We start from the raw sequence: 20835 nt of genomic DNA, 5'->3' as shown, positions 1-20835 counted from the left end.
CTCCCCTGCATCGACAGGCGGACGCGCAACCGCTGCGCCACCAGGGAAGCCCCGGCAATGACTTTTAAAACAATATTCAAGTGGAAACCCATTCTATGGGCCAGATTTAGCCCTTGGGCTACCAGTATTTATCTTCTCTGCCTTAAAGCAGGGAGTGGCAAACTATGCCCTATGGGCCAAGAATGATTTTTTTCATTTTTATAATGGTTGGAAAAAAGTCAAGATGGGAAAATTAGATGAAATTCAAATTTTGTGTTCATAAATGTAAGTTTTACTGGAACACAGCTGCTTTTATGCTTGTAACAGCAGAGTTGAGTAGTTGTGACAGGGACGAATAGCCTGCAAAGCAGCTTAAAATATTTATTCTCTGACCCTTTATAGAAAAAGGTTGCCAGTTCCTGCCTTGGAGGGTTCCTGTGAGGGTTAAGACCTTGTATAAGGCCCTGGGTAGTTGCTGGCTGGACAGGATGCTGCTACATACAGGTCACATTTGGGGCCCAGTGACTCTTCCTCATGGCTGTCATTACTCTCTCTGGCAGAAGCTGACCCCCGGCTGATTGAGTCCCTCTCCCAGATGCTATCCATGGGGTTCTCTGATGAAGGCGGCTGGCTCACCAGGCTCCTACAGACCAAGGATTATGACATCGGGGCTGCCCTAGACACCATCCAGTATTCAAAACACCCACCGCCGTTGTGACAATGTCTGCTCACCCATTCTGTGTCTACTTTCTTCTCTCATAGTTGTGTTCAGCTAGTATAGAACCCCAGTGCCTCTGTAAGGGCCAGTTTCTCTGCATTCTTCTTCCAGAATCTGGGGGGTGGGGACGCACAAAGCCATTTAGGGCAGTAGAACAAGTGACACGAGGGGGTAGTTCCAACCAGCTTCCTGGGGGCGCCTGGCTCCTTGCAGCCGGGGGTGCCCCCCTGGGGCAGAGCGCGAGACTCCTTGCTGGGGAGGACGCGGAGGCCACGCCATCATATTCCCGCTTTCTCCCTGCAGGATTACACCAGCAGTCCAGAATAGATCTTGCCTAATGGTTTTCTGCTTTTTTGCTTTTTTAAAAATGACTATAGTACACTGATATGTAATTGATTTTCTGCTAGAAATCTGATATACTCTGAATTTGGCTAGAGTATAGCCAACATTCTGTTGGGGCGAAGGAGGCTGTCCTGTAGTGATTACTAGAGGGTAGGACAGCTCAGGACTTTGGCTAAACAAACATCTGGGAATAAAGAAGGGCTGACAGGGGAACTGATGTTCACTGAGTACTGCCTGTTTCACAACTACTGTAATTCTCTCATTTCCCAATGATGTGTCAACTGCTTTTAAAGTTAAGAAAATCGCTTTGTAGCCATTCTGTTATATTTGTAAACAATCTTAATTAAATGGTATAAGCACTTTAATCAGAGATGGTGCAATGAGAGATGATCTGTTTGATAGTCATGTTTATTGTTGGTTCTTGGTAGTTCCCATAAGTCATCCTTAGTTCTACTATTTAAAAGCAACTTGGGGAGCCCTGTTTCCAGTGGCACAGAGATCAAGTGGAGAAGGGCTCACTTAACAAATATGTTTTTACATTAGTAACAAACAAACACATTAGTTTCAATCATCACAGATCGTCATCAAAGTCCTCTCCGGTTTTAAAGAGGTCACACAGTCGCACGAGTGAAGAAGGCTCTTGCATCCCTTTGATCAAGGGCCCACCCTCTGCCCAAGGGCCCGTGCCCCCTGACTGCTCGGGGGTCTTTCCGCAGAGCCTCTTGGGCCCAGGCATGGGAGTGTGTGTAGCCTGAGGAGGCTGGAGTGCACCAGGGGTCCTGCAGAGGCCTCCTTCCCTTGGGGTCTGGGTCCTGGGGGTCCCCTGCTCAGTCTGTGCTGCCCGGGCTGGCCTGGGGCCTCCTCTTTGCAGGGGGGTCAGGGGCTCCGTGTCCAAATGTGAGCTGTTTCCAAGTGGCGGAAGAAATTGTTCCCACTTAGGAGACATGGTCCTGACCTGCTGGGCAGGACACGGTGGTTTCCCCCGAGGAATGACGAGCTCCCTGGTGTCCCAGTCCTCACGACTGCTTCCTTCTTTGACCTTCCCTGTCAGGCCAGTGTGGTCCTGAGGTGGAAACACAAGATGATGATGGCCATGTTCTCCATTCAGAAGAATGCCCAGCAGGCTCAAGGGACAAGGAGAGGAGGTCCTGTGCCTGTACTAGTCCTTGACTGTACCTCTGGGCGCTGACACTTTCTGCTCTGTGCTGTCTACTATTCTGTAGCCTGGCAGGCTAGGGACATGCCTTGATTTTGAGGTTTAGCTAAGCACAGCAAATAAATGCCCTCTCCGTCACTCCAAATCCTCTGCCAAATTCCATGACCAGGCTTCCCAAAAAAGGAAGATGTTCTCACGTGATCAGGGGATGTCATGGGGACCTTAGCGTCAGGTGAGGGAGTGCCTGAGGGGTGCGAGCAGGAAGGGCCCTAGAGACCACCTGGAAAGACCATGTGCTCATTGCCAGGCAGCTGGGAAGGTCTCTCTAGAACCATGTTCAGGGTTTTGAAGCTGTAGAAGTGGCTGCACAGAATACCCCAGGGGATATGACAGTGACAGGCCTGGCTTCTCCCTTCTACCTCAGAAAACGAGGATGCATCGAAAACTGGGTTTCACTCCTAGAAAAATGGTACAGATGAACCAGTTTGCAGGGCAGAAATAGAGACAGATGTAGAGAACAAACGGACACCAAGGGGGGAAAGTGGCGGGGGGTGGAGTGGTGGTGTGATGAATTGGGCGATTGGGATTGACATGTATACACACTGATGTGTATAAAATAGATGACTAGTAAGAACCTGCTGTATAAAAAACAAAAATTCTAAAATTCAAAAAAAAAAAATTGGGTTTCACTGCCTACAAAGGAATTTGAAAGCAATGACAGGAGGGACCCTGCATCACCACCCCCAGGCAGTATGGAAGAGGCTCTGTGGGCAGTTAGTGATTCGAGACTGCCAGCTCTGCCACTGATTTGCTGTGACCTCAACTGAACCTTCACCAGCCTTAGTTCCTCACCTTCAAAACAAAACAGGCTTGTGGTGAGAATTGGTGCATAAAAAATGTTTAGTCCTGGGACTGGTACATCAGTAACTGTCACACTCAGTATTCTATAATTTGGAGATTCAGGGCCACATCCTTACCTGGGGGTCACATAGCTAGTTAGTAGCAACACCAGAGTTTGACCGTTGCCTCTTGGCTTTGGACGGGCACTCTCCACTACTGTCTGAAGCCGGCCAGGATGACCCTGGCCTATGTTGGGGCATGGCAGTGACAAATGCCTGGCAGAGTTCCTCTGCCTGGGTGCCTGTAGCATAAAGCAAAACCTGCATTCTGCGGCCTGGAAGGTCTGCTAGGTTTGAAGTATCAGGAACAAGAGCAGGTCCTAGGTGAAGAGAGTGCCTCAAATGCACAAGAACCCACCTGGATAAATGAAGGTGACAGTTCCTCAGAAACCCAGGGCAGGTCCCAAGCTGAACAGTCTGACAAAGACCCGGTACTCCATGCAGAATGAAGGGAATGGTCCTGATGCAGAAAAGCCCTACTGGTCAACCTTGATTGCCTCCAAGGCATCAAGCTGCCCTTTTGACCCCGAGTTAACATCAGTGACAGGAGGAGCGTGGCAGGGAAACAGTGCAGGCCAGAGAAAGGAGGTGGCTTAAGACAGAAAACAAGACACCCACGTGGGAAGCTGGGCTTTTAGGGGGTGTAAGTCTGATACTTTAATTGTCCACAAAACAATTTAAAAATCCTGCGTCTGCTCAATGGCCACTGGGACACTGTCCTCAATCACTGACCTTCAGGGACTTCAAGGTGACCTCACAGTTTCTGGAGTCCTGGACATTAGGGCTGAATGGAGGCTGGACTGTGCTCTGGCTCCATTTCCTGGCAGAGGGAAAGTGCTGTCAAGAATCCAGTCTTTCTTGTAATTACAATGGAAAAGAATCTCAAAAAGAATATATATATATACACATATAAATGTGTATATATATATATATATATATAGATGGCTAACCAGGTCCTTCCAAATCATGGCCTTTAATGGCTCTGTCAAAGTCAGACTGTAGTGTTCAGTGGATCAGGGATATGACAACTTGGAGTATTTATTATGTTGTTATGATTTTTAGAGTTCTTTTTTTAAAAAAGCATAGCACTGTCATTAGAAATTAAGATAAGTTGAGAAGTCAGTGTTTTACTCAATGGCTCCAAACCATCTACAAACTGTTTTGCAGACAGATATTCTCTCTGAATAATGGCTTACTTTTAAAACGTTCCTTATTTTGAACACCAAATTGGATGAAAGTGTCAATCTTCTTGATCTACCAAACTCAAATTTTTCTTTGTGTCTTAAGTGCTTAGGGTCACCCAAGAAGGATATTAACAGAACTGAACAGCATCACTGATAAAATATTAGAATGTCTTTCCTGTCATCTTAATTGGATTCACTTGTGGTAATAGTGTAAATATTAAGAGTGCAAACTCTGGACTGAGTTTAAATTCTGGTTCAAAATGTATTCGTTGTGTCCCCTTGAGCCAATTACTTAATTTCTCCAAATCTCATTTTCCTCATCTGTAATTTGGGGTGGTATTAGCACCTTCCTTAAAGGGTTGCTATAAGGATTTAGTAATTTACTCCACGTAAAGCACTTAGCAAAGTGCTTGGCAAAGAATAAGGACCCAATAAATATTAGCTGTTTTTACTGTTACTTCTGTTATTAATCCCCAGTTCGTATCTAGAGCAATCTCACTGAAGCCAGGGCATGGGTTAGCCAGGTCACGGGTTAGTTTTAGTGGTGAATGGTGTGGCGACAGCATGGTAAGCCAATACAAATGGCAAATGCTTTAAAATGAATTTCCATATTCACCCAAATTCTTAGCCTACAAGGTTGACTAGAAAATATTTTGGACTAAACAAATGGTTGGATGAGGAATAGAGTAAAACAATGCAAGCTATGATATTTAAGATATCCAGATCTTTACTAATATGGTTCTTTGGAAAAATGGAGGCTAGAAAGGACAGTAAATGGCCCAATGTATACAAACATTAATTTTTGGTGTTTTTTTTTCTTTCATGGGTGTCCTGATTTATTTTCCTTTCCTTATAGCCAAAAGTAGTATTTCTGGGAACTGGTTGTAGTAATTCCAGCCTAAAGAAAGAATTTTGTCTGAAAAATGCAAATCTGGGCCATTTTTCTTACCAAAAGTTTTTCCAAAAATACTAAGAAGAGTACCAGAAAAAGAAAAAAATATATACTGATGTTGCTTTTTAATATAAATGTGTATATATATATATATATATATAAATATATATATATGCACATATAAATGTATATATATATATATAAAATGGAATCACTTTGCTGTACACCTGAAACTAACACAACATTGTAAATCAACTATACTTCAATAAAAATTAAAAAAGAACCCAGTTCTACCATTCAACAGTGGCCCTTAGTCTGACTTGGTGGTCACCTGGTCTGACACCTAACACAGGTAGGGACCTTGCCATCCCTTATAGCTTCCCAACTGGCTGCTCAGCTTCTGCCCCACTGCCAACAACAGGTTGCCTAATGATATCTAAGGCAGTCCATTTCTCTGCTCTATAGCTTGTAGTTGCTAGAAAGTTCTTATTCTGAACTGGAATCTACCTCCCAATAGCATATGCCCTGGAAGAGCCATCCTAATCTAGATGAGGCAGTCTCTCAGAAAACTCACTAAGGGACTTCCCTGGTGGTCCAGCAGTAAAGAATCCACCTTCCAATGCAGGGGACACGGGAATTAGGACCCCGTGTGCCATGGGGCAAGTAGGCCCGCACGCCACAAGTACTGAGCTCACACGCCGCAAACTACAGAGCCCACGCACTCTGGAACCCACGTGCCACAACTACAGAGAGAAAACCCGCGCGCCGCAAGAGAAAACCCACATGCCACAACTAGAGAGAAGCCCACGCAACACAATGAAGGGCCCGGGTGCCACAACGAAAGATCCTGCATGCCTCAGTGAAGATCCCGACTGCTGCAACCAAGACCAGATGCAGCCAAAAATAAATAAAATAAATAAATCTTAGCGCTTCCCTGGTGGCGCAGTGGTTGAGAGTCCACCTGCCGATGCAGGGGACACGGGTTCGTGCCCCGGTCCGGGAAGATCCCATATGCCGCGGAGCGGCTGGGCCCGTGAGCCATGGCCGCTGAGCCTGTGCGTCCGGAGCCTGTGCTCCACAACGGGAGAGGCCACAACAGTGAGAGGCCCGCATACCGCAAAAAAACAAAAAACAAAACAACAACAACAAAAAAAAACACACACACAAAAAATAAATCTTAAAAAAAAAAAAGAAAACTCACTGAAATGCATATTAAGACTGGAGAAGAGACCCATGAAAGTCAGGTCTTTTCTGCGCTCAGCTAAAGGTTCCCACGCCTGTCGGCTTCTCTGGCCCCACTTCACTTTCTCAACCTTGCCCTTAAGTTCTTCCCTGAGGTCAGTGCAGTCTAGATGTTCAGAATTAAGTGAGCATCATAAAAGGCGCCCCCACTGGAATCCTGCCTAGCCCTCACTTCTGCACTGGCTGCACCTGGTGCCTGGCCAGGCCAGAGGGCCTGCGGTGATGGCGCCTGCTGGCTCACATCCCTCAGGCTTCCTGCTGACCACAGGAAGCTGCTCATCAGTCCCCCAAACCGTAGGTCAGTGAGGTGGGCATGGGTGAGGGCTGGATTAGCTACTAGCTTGGCACCTTTTTCTAGGCAGGCCTGTACTGAAGGGAGGGTCTGGCTTCTCTCTCTTGGATGAGGGCTGTCTGTTGAAACACACTCCTCCTTCTTCCAGCTGCAGTTCTTTGGAGTCCCTTTCCAGATACTTCAGCCAGCGGTTCTTTGAGGGCTGGAGTTTTTCCTACAGGATTGGGAAGTAAGTTTATTCTCAGAGTTAGAAAGCAGACACCTTTACTGAAAATCTCCAGTGCAACTCTGAGGCCTAAGGGCCTCAGGACCCATGTCTACACCGTCACCAGGAAAGGAATTTGATTGGAAGGTAACGGGAAACAGGTATCTTGAATGGAGCACACTGGCACACACTTTGGGAAAGCTGCAGGTCACAAGAACTTTACCAAGAACTTTGCAAATGTCCAAATTCCCTGGCCCAGTAGTTCCAAATGAAGACAAAGGCATAAAGATGTTCAAAGTGTTACAAATAATAGCAAATATTTATAGTAGCAAAAGTTTGCAAACATCCTAAATGCCCAATAAGGGAATAAATATTGCCATATCCACTATATTCTGTAGGTACTTTTTAGAAATGAAAAGAATTGAAAGCTATATAGCAACATAGAAGATATGATGTAAATGAAAATTCCAGGATGCAAACAAGTGTTTCTTACAGAAGAAATGAAGAAAGATTAAGTCTGTAAGTAAAGAAACTGGAAGTATAGACCCAAATATGCAAGAGCTGATGTGTTAGTGTGCTTACGAGCATCTCCCCTATTTATTGATATAATAAAAATATGAAGAGCACCTGGAAAGCGGGCGTTGCCAGTGTGATTCTGTGAGCAGAGGTGGGGCTCTGCCAGGGAGCCTGTCAGTTGTTCCCACTCCCCTCATCCCTGGCAGGACAGTGTTCCACGTACCCATGGCATCTTGGATGTACCAAAGGCATCACCTACTCAGTCACTCAAGCTCTTACATGCAATGCCCATCCAAACACTGTTTGAGTACCTACTTTAACCAGGCCCTGGGAATGAACAACTGGATGTGAGCCCTGCTGTGGGGCTCAGTCTGGAGAAAGGGAACGTGGAAACCCAGGCACTTTACAACAGCATGTCTTCCCTACCACAACTGTGCTGAGAGTGCTGTGGGCCAAGGGGAGAAGCACAAGGAGGTGAAGTTCAAGCTAAGTTCAGAAGAATTCACCAAGCAGCCAGAAGAAAAAGCTCTTTTCACAGTATTGTAATTATTTTACACTGCTGTCTCCACACATATGAAAGGGATAGGTTTATTCATTTTTGTGTTCCCTGTAGCTTTAAGCCAAGTGCTCATCATTTGGTGACATCAACAAGCGTTTGCTGAACAAATGAGGAATGAATGAATAAACGGAACCCCCCTCTGTGACAGAGCGGCTCAGGCATCCGGGCCGAGATGGTGCTGCTGGCTTACCTGCAGGCTTGCAGGCACAGCCTGCCGAGGACGTGCATTTTCCTCCTCATTGGCATTTATGGATTCTTCTAGAGACCTTAGGGAAAGATTGTACAGTTGTCCTCTGTAAAATGACCAGGAAGATGAAGGACAATGAAGATGGGAACGGCAAGATGCATGGACTTGATGTGGATATCAAAGCCTGTTTAGGGGAACTTAGAACTTATCTCTGTTGTTTTGATGTGATTTGGTAATCTTCCAGCAGTTCAGAAGGCAGAGGGACCATCTGTTACTTGGAGCAAGAGGAAAAGTGACACAGGGCAGAAGTGGCACTCTTAGCCCAGAGACCAGAGTTTGCATCATGGCTTTGCCAATGACTGGCTGTCACGGACAGTGTGATTTTGGGTATATCACTGTATCCCAGTTTCCTTATTTACAAATGGGGATAATATTGCAAGGGTCACTGTGAAGATAAATGAGACAATATGTGTGCATGTGCCCTGCTCAGTGCCTGAACACAGAGACTAATGTCAGCTGAACTCTGATAGCACAGAGTCCCTCCCATCAGCAATGGAGATGTCCCCATTGCATACGGTCATATGAGTGTCTTTACAGTTGTATTATATCTCAACCACTACAAGAGAAAGCATTTTACTGAGCTTGATGTGTCATAGTGACTTCATCCAGCCTCCCAGGGACAGCAGGGCTCTCTTACCACATAAAGCAGAGTGAGGAGCTGGAACCTTTGCAGCCTCAAGTAGGGCTGGATGGCCAGTGAAAACATTCATAGTGCGAGGACTGAAGGTTAGCACCAAAGCCACATCCACCCATGTCAGACAGGGTTGTTACATCACATGATCAGATTGGAGCTCTCTCCAGAGAACTACAATGAGAACCCCAACTCTACCAAATGTGGGCACCTCTAATTCAGTTTCTTCATCTGTAAACAGAAGCCAATTATCCTCACAGGGTGATGAGGAAGATGAAATAAGATCACGCATATGAACCGCCTACCGTGCCACATGGTCGATACTCCAATGTCCAGTTGAGCAGTGTCCTACAGCTACTAGCCAGAACTCTGCTCACCATAGTATGATTCAGGAACTCAACTCCATCAACTACAGAACATCTCTCAGCAATATGAAGGTAATGGTCTGTCTTCTTGCTTCTAATGTTACCCCTGAGAAGCTGGGTGTCTACTGTTCTTGTGTAGGTGATCTCTCTTCTCTCCAGCTACTTTTCAACTCTTCCCTTTGTCTTCCATGTTCTGCAATTTCATTATGTTGTTGTGTCTAAGGGCAGATTTTTTTTGTCCTTTAAAATTAACTTATTGAGGTATAATTTATAATTAATATACACTAAAATGTACCAATTTAAGTGTACAGTTAGATGAGTTTGGTAAATTTTATCTTTGAATCTATTACTCCCATCAGGATATAGAAAAAAAAATTTATTGAGATATAATTAGCAAGATATAGAAAATTGTCATCACCCCGAAGTTCCCTTATATGCCTTTGTAGGTGATTCCCCCTCCCCAGAATACCACTCATCCCTACAATATGTGGTCTTTTGTGTCTGATTTCTTTCACTTAGCAATGTCTTTGAGGTTTGCCCATGTTGTTTTTGTTGCTGAGTAGTATTCTATTGTATGAAAATACCACTATTTGTTTATTTACTTGCCTTTTTTTTCATCCTTCATTGAATCTATTTATTTATTTTTGGCTGTGTCGGGTCTTGGTTGTGGCACGTGGGCTTCTCTCTAGTTGTGGGGTGTGGGTTTTCTCAAGTTGTGGCGCGCAGGCTCCAGGGTGCGTGGGCTCTGTAGTTGTGGTGCGTGGGTTCAAGAGCATGTGGGCTCTGTAGTTTGCAGCACACAGGCTCTCTAGTTGAGGCGTGTGAGCTCAGTAGTTGTGGTGCGCAGGCTCAGCTGTCCCGCATGTGGGATCTTAGTTCCCTGACCAGGGATCGAACCCATGTCCCCTGCATTGTAAGGTGGATTCTTTACCACTGGACCACCAGGGAAGTCCCTTCATTTGCCTTCTGATGTTATCTATATGTCTAGTCTTTCACCAAATCACACTATTATCTTGACTGCTATAGTGTTATAGTGAATCTTGAAATCAGGCTGTAGAAGTCCTCCAGTTTTGTTCTTTATCAGAATTGTTTTGGCAATTGCATTTCTATATAAATTTTAGGATCAGTTTGTCAATTTCTTCGAAAGAAACCAAAACTGCTGGAATTTTGATTGGAACCTAATGGCAGACTCTACAGATCAATTTAGGATGAACTGATATCTTAACAATATTGAGTTTTCCAATCCATGAACATGTCATATTTCTTCATTTAGATCTTCTTTAATTTCTCTCAGCAACGTTCTGTAGTTTTTACTGAAAATTTCTTGCACGTTTTTGGGTTATGTTTATCCCTAAGTATTTTATTTTTTGATGGTATTATAAATGGTATTTGATTTTTAAAATTATTTTCCAACTGTTCACTGCATTTATATAAAAATAAAATTTAGTTTTGTATGTTGACCATATATCCTTGTGATCTTGCTAAATTAACTTATTAGTTCTAGTAGCTTTTGTATAGATAGGCTCATTAGGATTGCCTACATACACAATGTTTTCATCTAGTTTGGGATTTACTGTGTTTCCTGAATCTAAGAATGTAAGCCCTTTGATTCTGGAAAATGTTCTGTTCATTTCCCTGCAAATATTGCCTTTGTCCCTTTCTCTTTATTATCTCCTGCTGGAACTCTTCTCTGTATCCTTCATGTCTCTGAACTTACATTTTCCACCTTTTTGTCTTTCTGTGCTGCACTGTGGTTAATTTCTTCAGATTGATCTTCCATTTCACTAATTCTCTCTTCAGTTGTACTTGATCTGTTTAATGGTCCACTAAACTTTTAATTTCAATGACTATACTTTTCATTTCTACAAACTTTTTGGTTGTTTTTTTTTAAACTGGTTATTTTTTAAAGTCTCTTGCTCCTCATATTAGCAACCCCCCTTTTAATTTCATTAAATATATTAAACATGAAATATTATGTATTCTGAACTCTTTTTGGGTCTGACTTTTCTGTCATTTCTGCTGTCTTTTGCTCATGGTGACATACTTCCTTAAGTAAGTTAAATGATTTTTAACTTTGGGTATATGCTCCTTGGAACTTTATATGTGGGAATTCTTTGATACCTGGGTTGAACATGTATTGCTCCAAAAAGAAGCTGCATTTACCTCTGCTTCCTGGGACAATTTAAAAATAAGTTCTCAGCTTGAGACTTTTCACACAGCATGTGTAAAAGGCTTAAAGGCCATGTGACAGATTCCTTACGCTTATAAAATCCTGGAGCAGTATTTCCCTTCTTCAGTCAGTGCCAAGGTCAACACAGGCTGGGTCCCTGCTATGGAGCGGGTGCATTTCTAGTTCATTTGTATGCTGCGGGTGTAGTCCTTTGGGGACTCAGCTTTATGTGGTGGTCTCTTATGGACCTTCCCACAGTGAACAGACCCCCGGCTTTGTCTTTGTCTCCTGCTTCCCTCCCAGATGCATGGAAGCTGAAGGGCAACAGGTTTCAATCGCCTCAGCAGCCCAGCTGCTTATTCTCTGGATTTTGGCTTTTGCTTCATTTTTGGCCTCTGATGGTTACTTACCTTCTTGTCATTTCTTCAGTGCATTTAAAATATTGTGGCTGGCATTTTAAATTAATTTCAGTGGGAAGATTGTTCAATATCTAATTGCCATATTGTAAGACATGGAACTCTAAGGGATTTCTCCATCATAGACTTCCACCATCCACTCAAGATAAAAACAGGGCAAGATAACCATGCCTCCCTCGAATTACTATACCTGAGTGACATCTCTGAAATCTGTCCCTGCAGCAGATTTAATTTTTGGACATGGTGTCTACAGTCAGCACCAGAGCCCTCACCGTAAGCCTGAGAAACAAACAAACAAAAATATCAAGTTTAAAAAGTGTGACAGAATGCTGAGAAATAGATCCATTAGAGCTGCAACCCAGGGAGGATAAAACTGTACTTTGCAAGGCCCAAAGCACCATGCAGGAACTCAAACAATAATTGTTGTTTCTGCAGTGATTTACAAACTAACAGTCTCAGGGACTAGTAGTTTCAGTCTATCTGGCTGCCCACCATCACCCTGAACTTTATATATCAAAGCCAAACTCAACCCAAAATCCCACACAAATTGGTTAATGAACATAAGAAATTCAGAAGAGAAGTAACGCAAATTGCCAATAAACATATGAAATGATACACCTCACTCACTCATAATCAAGAGAATATAAAATAGATACTTTTTTTCACTCAGCAGTCACTCATTTGTTCAATAAGTATTTATTAAGCACCTATTATGTGCCAGGCCCTGAACTAGGTAAGGACAACACAATACGGGAATGGACAAACACTACTGTCATCATGGAGCTCACACTGTAGTGAGAAGAGACAGATAATAAGCACATAAGTCACCTATATGGCCATCAGATGGTGAGAAGTGCTTCTGAGGAAAGTAAGGCAATGAAGCAGGGTGGGGCAGAGTGGGGACACAGTAGACAATTTTATATGTGTGTTCAAGAAGTCAAGGAGTAGATCACTGAGAGGGTGACATCTGAGCACAAAATAGGAAGATAGGCAGAAACAAGCCACGTAGATACCTGGGGGAAGAACATTCAGCAGAAGCAATGAAACGGAAAGGAGTGCAAAGACCCTGAGCCTGGCATTTTGGAGGAACGGTGAGGAGGCCAAGTGGCTGGAGCTGAATGGTCTAGGGGGAAGATGGTAGGAGATGAGGTTTGAGAGCGTAGGCCCTGTTACAGGCAGAGTCAGCCTTATAGGCATGAGATCTGCTCTGCTGTCTCCATCTTGAAATTCTTAATAATCTTTGAACTTGTATTGTGTAAGTAAAGTCTGATGAGATAATGAAGCATGTTTGTGAGTTGTGGACACCAAATGTGTCCACTGTTTCTTGTCACTCTTTTTGCATACAGCATGCCTGATGACTGAGGAGCACAGAATTGCAGTCAACTCACAAGGTGTGGGAGTTCAGTGAGAATCCAAGTTCAGACGGTGTGTACAAGTCTTTTTTTTTCCCAAAAAGAGAACATTACTTATTTTTTTCCTCATTAGAACTTTCTTTACAGCAACACAAAGTAAAGCACAACAAAAGTACGTGGGGGGCAACCTTAGCCTGAGAGGCCGGGCTTTCCACTGGAATCAGAACTTGCTTCAGTTGCAGAAAGGAGGCAAGGGTATTCTAAAAAACATGAACAACCAAGGAAACGTGTCATATCTTTTCTTACTCCTGTTACCTCCCTGGAATAGACTATGCTGAAAATAATAACACAGGAAAAAAAAAGGAAAGATAGGGCAATCTTTCCCAGTTCCTTTCCCTCTCAGTACTTACTTACTCATCAGTGAGCTAAAGGTTGAGAGTATGGGTAGAATGTGCATGTATCAAGCAGTGAAGTAAAAATAGTTAATTTTGTGCAACATCTCCACTGTTCTGGTAGGAATGAAATATGTAGGCATGTATGAGCTACAAAATACAAATTGTGCAATTTTGATGATTCTACGTATACACCAAATGCTCTTATATTATTCTGCATATGTTCCACATATGTACTAAATGCTCTTTGCATTTATAACTGGTGTTGCACAATTTTAAATGTTAGTTTTTCTTTACACAGAAAGATATTAAATAGTAAATTTTAAAACTAGTAAATAAAAGACATCAGGAAAAGTCAGGAGACCATGAAAGAAAGGAAAAGCTTAATATTCTAGTACCTTTAATAGCAGTTTTTTTTCTGCTTTTGAAAAGGGGCCCCACATTTTCATTTCACACAGCCCCCTGCCCCAACCTGGCCCTGTCTGTAGGAGCATGAATGTTGCTCTAACCTGGAAGGTCTGACATGATCTTGCATATGCTTCAGTAGGACCCTGCAGCTGTGGTGCTGAGACTGTATGGCAGAAGCAGGTGACCAGTCAGGAGGTTGCAGCAAATACTGAGGCAACTCGGACCACTGTGGTAGCAAGTGGGCACAGTCTGGGTATATCCTGAAGGTAGGGCTGACAAAATTTGCTGATGGATCAGATGAAGAGTGTAAAAGAAAAAGAGGAGTCAGGGATGAGTGCAAGGTTTTTAGCCCAAACAACTAGAAAGAGGGACTTGGCACTTAAGAGTTGGGGATGACTGTGGGAAGAGCAGGTTGGTGAGGGTAAGGTGAGGGCTTTGTTTTGGGATATAGGTTTGGGATGCCTCCTAGATATCCAGCAGAGAGGTAAGTAGTTGGAAGCATACACAAGTTCAGGGGCAGGCCTGGGGTCTGAGATGGACATTTGAGAATTGTCAGATTGTCTCATCTCAGACGACCAAGGGAATGAGTGTAGCTAGACAAGAGGTAAAAAAACTGAGTGCCAGAGCACTCTCAGGTTTAGAAGATGAGGAGATGGGAAAAAACTAGCAAAGAGGATTGAAACACAGCCACGAAGATAGGAGGAAAACCAGGAGCAGGATGACTAGAAGTCAAGTGAAGACAATGCTTCAAGGAGGAGGAAGTGACAAACTCTGACAAATGCCACCAATAAGTCAAGTCACTTGAGGACTGAGAACCAACCATCATTTTTAGCAACATAGAGACCATTGCTGACTTTGACATGAGCAATTTTAGCGAACTGGTGGGGAGTGAAATCCCGTTTGGGGAAAGTTCAAGTGAGAATGGGAGGAAAGGAACTGGAGAGGGGAAAGGCAAAGTTTAAAAAGACTGATAACTGACTTATGGTTGCCAAGAGGGAGTGGGTTGGGGGAGGGATGGATTGGGAGTTTGGGATTAGCGATGCAAACTATTATATATAGAATGGATAAACAACAAGGCCCTACTGTATAGCATAGGGAACTATATTCAATATTCTGTGATAAACCATAATGGAAAAAAATATGAAAAAGGATGTATGTGTATGTGTGTATATATATGTGTGTATATATATATATATATATACACACATATATATATGTATATAAAAAACTGAATCACTTTGCTGTGCAACAGAAATTAGCACAACATTGTAATTCAACTATACATCAACAAAATAAATTGAAAAACAAAATTCTAAAATGACTGACAACTTATGTCTGGCATAACCGGTAGGGTGTATGCTCTCCTGCATAGCAGAGACTGCTGCCTGAATACTGAAATGCATTCTCTCCTCATCTGGGAGCAGACTAGACTACATTTTCCAGTCTTCCTTGCAGTCAGGTGTGGCCATGAGACTAGGTTCTTCCCAGTGGAATGTAAGCCACTTCCAGATCCTTCCTGGGTAGCTCCTCCCTGATCTTGCTCCTTTGAGGGGCAAGAGGCAGTGGGAAACAAGCCTCAGGGAATAACAGAACCTCAAGATTATAGGTGCCTGGGTCCCCGGATGACCATACCAAGGACAGCTGCCCTGCTGATCTCAATCTCTCCCAGGAGTGTTACAAGAGCAAGAGAAACAACTTCTATTGCGTTAAGCCACCACAATTTTGGTGTCTGTTACTGTGGCCTAGTCAGTCCTAAGCCATATACCACTGCACAAGCATGGGGGTGCTGAGAGGAAGGCAAAGCTTCCTCAGGAATTCAGAAATACATGCTGACATCTAAAACAAGCAGCAGTCACTAGCTATGAGCCAGCCCCTGCCTTCTGAGACTCAATCTCAAGGTAGGCCTCAGCAGCTATACTTACTGACAGATGACCAAACTGTCCCCACTCCCACCCATCCCAACTGACTGGACCAGCGGTGGACATCTGAATCAACCAGGTCAATCAGATTGTTTCTCCCAGGAGTTTATAATTGGGACTCAGCTATTCCAGTTGGTTTGAAATTATATTCTGTGGTCTGTGAGTGGAGTACGTTACTGTGATATAATTGGGACTCAGCTATTCCAGTTGGTTTGAAATGATATTCTGTGGTCTGTGAGTGGAGTACGTTACTGTGAACTGGGAACAGAGAGAAAGGGAAGGAGAGGAGATAGGGAGAGAGGGAGGAAGGTATAGGGAGAAACTGGGTGAAGGGAGGACAAGGGAGGGAAAAGACGATGCTTGTGTTGTTGGCAGCTTGTCAGTTCTTGGGGTTGATTCTTCAAGGGGTCAAGGATGAAGCTCCTCCCTTGGATCCCCCCAAGATACCCCATTACCTTGCCAGTACATTTTAAATTTTGCTGAAGTGTTTTTTTCCTATTATTCGCAACTGAAAGAACCTTGGTCAAAAGAATTCCTCTGATTTAACTTCTAGGAATTCACCCTAAGGAAATAATTGGTCAAGTGAAGAAAGAGGTATTTGTAAGAAGCTTCACTGCAGAGTTGTTCATAACAATGAAAACTAAAATCAACCTAAATGCCCATCAATGTGGGGTTTGTCACTTACTCATTCAACAAACATTACTTGAGCAAGCACTGACTATGTGACAGGCACTGTGCTAGGTGCCAAGAGTATATCAGCAAAACATACAAAAAAGGGTATATAAGTGTCCATCAACAGATGAGTGGAGAAAGAAGATATGGGGTGTATGTGTGTGTGTATATAGACACACACACACACACACACACACACACACACACACACACACACACACACACAAAATGGAATATTACTCAGCCATAAAAAAGAATGAAATATTGCCATTTGCAACAACATGAATGGACCTAGAGTGTATCATATTAAGTGAAGCAAGTCAGACAAAGACAAATATTATATGATATCACTTATATGTGGAATCTAAAAAAATAATACAAGTGAATTTTTTTACAAAACAGAAACACACTCACAGACATAGAAAATAAACTTATGGTTACCAAAAGGGGAAGAGGGGGAGAGGAATAAATTAGGAGTATGGGATTAACAGATACACACTATATAAAATAGATAAACAACAAGGATTTATTGTATAGCACAGGGAACTACATTCAATTTCTTATAATAAACTATAATGGAAAAGAATAAGAAAAAAATATGTATAACTGAATCACTCTGCTATACACCTGATACTAACATAATATTGTAAATCAACTATACTTCAATTTTTTTTAAAAGAGTATATAAGTAAAATAGGCAAAGCCTCTGTTCCTGTGGAACTTACAGTCTCAGATGGACAATACTCACATAAACACACTTGCCTATATTTCTGATCAGGGTAATGAGATTAACTAGGGGAAGCCCCAACAATGAGCATAAAGGCCCTAAGAAGGAAGCAGATTTGGATTGTTTCAAGGTCAGAAGGAAAAGCCCCTATGGCTGAAGGAGGAGAATGATGAGATGAGGCTGGAGAGGTGGCATCAAGGGCTGGAGCAGGTGAACAAGGGGCTCAGTGAGGACCCTGTGATATTAGAGATCAGGTGGGTCAGTAAGTATGGACTTGAAAAGAACTGTGATGCTGGGTGAAAAAATTGGGCTGATAAGAGCATTTACAACATGCTCCCTTCAGTCCACATGCTCTTTCATCTCCTGACTACCTTCACACCCTGCCTGCCCCCTCTCACACGCCTGCATCTACCAACAGCTGTTTGCCCATCCCAGGTTAGGTCTTATTACTCAGTTATCTTCTTACAGACCCCTGTACTTTCCTCTCATTTTGCTCAGTCTAGTTTTAAATTACATGTGTGTGTTTTAGTTTCTCTTCCTGTTCCACAAGAGCAGATCGGTGAAGGCAATAACAACATGGTCTTACCTTCCATTGTGTCCCATGCCTGCATACAGAAGTTACTCAGTAAATACTTACTGACTGAATTAAAAAAGGAAGGTAACTTTCCAGGCACTGCTCCATTCATTTCGCTTCCTGAAGGAAGATGATCTTAGGGAGGAGGAGCGCTATATCTAATGAACTTGAGCCAATAATGGAACACTGGGTTCCATGAGAAATATGCTTCTGCAGGGCTGGGTCCCACCTGCTTCCTGGTATGGGTATTAGACACTCTGCTGCTTGGGACTCACCCGCAAAAATGACTGCTTCTCTCCACAAGCTTTGCATGTCCATTTGAGACTCTTTTTCACCTACAATGAAATTCCAGAATTATAGCTAAAGTAATTATTTGAAACAGGTGGAACTGGATCAGAAATAATAAAGAGATCAGTGGAAAAGAATAAAGAGTCCAGAAACAAACCAACACATGTATGAAAATTTAGTATATTATAAAGGTGAAAAAAGAAGAGACTATTTAATAAGTGGTTCTTGGAAACTGGCTATCCATATGAAACAATAAGATCTCTACTATCTGTGGTTCTCAAAAAAAATTCCATGATTTTCAATTCTTGATAAATCTGACTAGATGGATTCTCTCTTAACATAATAAAATGCCTTACATCCAGCTCTAAAGCTGCAGAATCACCACCAGCATTCCCATGAAAGTCAAGAACAAGTCAAGGATCTGCACTATTATTTATCATCTTTTTCTGGATGTACTAACTGATGGAATTGGAAAAGAGAACATAGCAAGAGGTATGAAAATGGAAAGGAAAAAAAAACTATCCTTATTTATGGATGATATGATTTATTTCTTTAAAACTCAAGATAATCAAATGAAAAAACACTAAAACCAGTAAGACAATCTAATATAGGGGCTAGGTAGAAAATTAATATAGCTTCAAAAACTAATATAGCTTATAAGCAAACATCTATTTAGAAGAGATAATTAAAGAAATAAATCCATTTGTAAAGGCAACAAAGAAAATGTTATCAAGGGGCACCAAAACTGTTTTAAGAGATGGAATGAAATGCCATGCTTAATATCACAAAGATGTCTGGTTGATTCATAAAAATTAACATGATTAATATGATCCTAATACAAAAACCATCAGGGCTTTGGGGGAAGTACCTAAAAGGATTCTAAGGAGGACAAGCAGCATCTATTACAAATTTAAGTGGGTATATCCTAAGATTCCACTTCTCAGCATCTACCTTCAAACACCATAAAAATACTGTGTATCTTCTACAGGTATATATGCAAGTAAGAAATGCATTAAAAAATAATAAAAGCTCCGGAAGGACACACAGTAACTGGCTAGCTCTGGGGAATGAAGATACAGAATTCAGAGGCTGTTGAAATTAAATGAGATGTGTGAAACTGCCTGATACAGAGCCGACTTGGAATTAAATTGTTAACCCTCTTTTCCCACTTGGTTTCAAATCACTTTCCAGAGTTGAAAATGACCATGAGAACACGAACTACATTATATATATAATAATTTAAAAGTGGAAATGACTCCCATTTATTCTCAACTCCTAGAACCAAAAAAATGAAATAAGTAAAAAGTTTCTAAGCCCCTAAAATGACCCTTACAAAGTCACAGCGAACTTACAGGTGCATACCCAGCCTCTTACTGGCTTTTAAACATACATTTTGTATGTTTGTACATACATTTTGTATGCAATTTGATGCTACCCTTCTTCAGGGCACAGCAGATTAGCAGGGGACTACCAGAAGCGGATACAATGACAACCTTGACAGCATCAAACAGGGAGACAGAACGTGATTCAGGAAAGAACAGGTTAAGTGACATCCCCTATTTTACGTTTTGAGTCAGGGAAACATTACGTTTTAGAAACTTCGATTATCCTGTTTAAAGGCGCGAGATTATTTACACTCTGAGTAGGCGTCGAGTCCCTCACTACGGGCAGAGCCAAAGAGTGCCAGCAGGGGTGCCCAGTCGTGCCTCAGTTTTTAAAACTATCATTTCCCTTGTATTTAAATGAAGAAAGAGCCATTTTGGGGGCTAGGCTCTGCATAAAGGAGGCTATCCTCTACCCTCAACCTGGTGTGCCCGACCACCCGCTAGACAGAGTTCACGAGGCCGCCTCGGCAGAAACCACTGGCTGGTTTCTGCGAATCTTACAACCACCAAGCAAAAAACGAAAAAACCCCAGCACAACGTTATGGAGAAGCGACATCAATAAAACCTAGTTCTCAGGACAGACATCGTCATTTGTCCGGGACCCAGACACACCCCGCAACCGCACGAGACGGCGCCCACGCCTGGGGAAGGAGGTCTGGCCCCCGCGACCCCACCTCGTCCTGCCCGCCAGCCCCGTGCTCTGAGGAGGGGGAGGCCCCACCTGGTGCGCCTGGAAGAGGCGGCAGCAAGAGCAGCGCAACACCCGGAACCGCTGAGAGGGCGCCATTGCGACCGCCGTCGCCGCCGCGCGTGCGCCGCACTAACCTGTCCGCCCTGGCTCCGCCCGCTTCAGGCGCTCGGGCCTCTCTGGCCTCAGGCACCGCCCCTGGAGAGCGTGCGCCCTGCGCTCCGGCCCCCTCGAGCTTCGTCCCTAGTGCGCACTTGGGCCACCGGAAAACTCAGCGTTAGTCGGCGGTCAGCTGGGACCCCGGGCGACCTCAGGACTCGGGCTGTATCTCTGCTGCCGAGTCGGGCGTTGCTTGGGGCTTGCGTCAGTCAGGTCACTGGTTGTCTGTCTCAGCCCGAAGCAGTTCCCGCCTCTATCTAAACCAGCGTTTCCGCCTGGGCTCCCTGGGAAGATTGAAGTTGCAAGGGCTGGGTCCCCAGCCGCCGCTGGGGGTCCGGCCTTTGCTGGTACAGTTTCTTCTGCTTCTTCAAGTCGGGGAGAGGGAGCCGGAGGGCGCCTCCCTGCTCGGGCCCACTCCCTGGGCCCACGGTAGGAATTTGCAGGACCTCTGGTCAGAG

General features: G+C 43.5%; 2 protein-coding genes across 11 annotated transcripts in view; one reads left to right on the top strand and one right to left on the bottom strand.

Moving 5' to 3' along the window:
- SQSTM1 (sequestosome 1) overlaps positions 1–1409 on the top strand; it is a 13615-nt gene extending 12206 nt beyond the window's left edge. The window contains exon 8 of the mRNA XM_007118580.4: positions 540–1409. Coding sequence (XP_007118642.1) covers positions 540–697 — 158 coding nt within the window. The 3' untranslated portion in view covers positions 698–1409. The remainder of the gene's footprint in view (positions 1–539) is intronic.
- Positions 1353–20835, bottom strand: MRNIP (MRN complex interacting protein). Of its 10 annotated transcripts, none has more exons than XM_055080199.1 (10): positions 20356–20835; positions 18133–18192; positions 14067–14250; positions 13354–13425; positions 12004–12092; positions 9168–9445; positions 6761–6918; positions 3827–3914; positions 3453–3554; positions 1353–2102 (listed from the first exon to the last, which is right to left on the bottom strand). In XM_055080199.1, exons 6-10 carry the CDS (start codon positions 9240–9242, stop codon positions 1611–1613), a joined length of 915 nt encoding a protein of 304 aa, XP_054936174.1. In that variant the 5' UTR covers positions 9243–9445; positions 12004–12092; positions 13354–13425; positions 14067–14250; positions 18133–18192; positions 20356–20835; the 3' UTR covers positions 1353–1610. The 10 variants fall into 10 exon arrangements, with proteins under 10 accessions (XP_054936174.1, XP_054936165.1, XP_028353919.1 ...); XM_055080190.1 differs by lacking the exon at positions 9168–9445 and adding an exon at positions 8175–8277; XM_028498118.2 differs by lacking the exons at positions 9168–9445; positions 20356–20835 and adding exons at positions 8175–8277; positions 20252–20278.

This window comes from Physeter macrocephalus, chromosome 2 (assembly GCF_002837175.3).
Source record: "Physeter macrocephalus isolate SW-GA chromosome 2, ASM283717v5, whole genome shotgun sequence".
Lineage (NCBI taxonomy): Eukaryota > Metazoa > Chordata > Mammalia > Artiodactyla > Physeteridae > Physeter > Physeter macrocephalus.
Note: the sequence above shows the minus strand (reverse complement) of the source record. Positions and strands in the feature narration are given on the sequence as shown.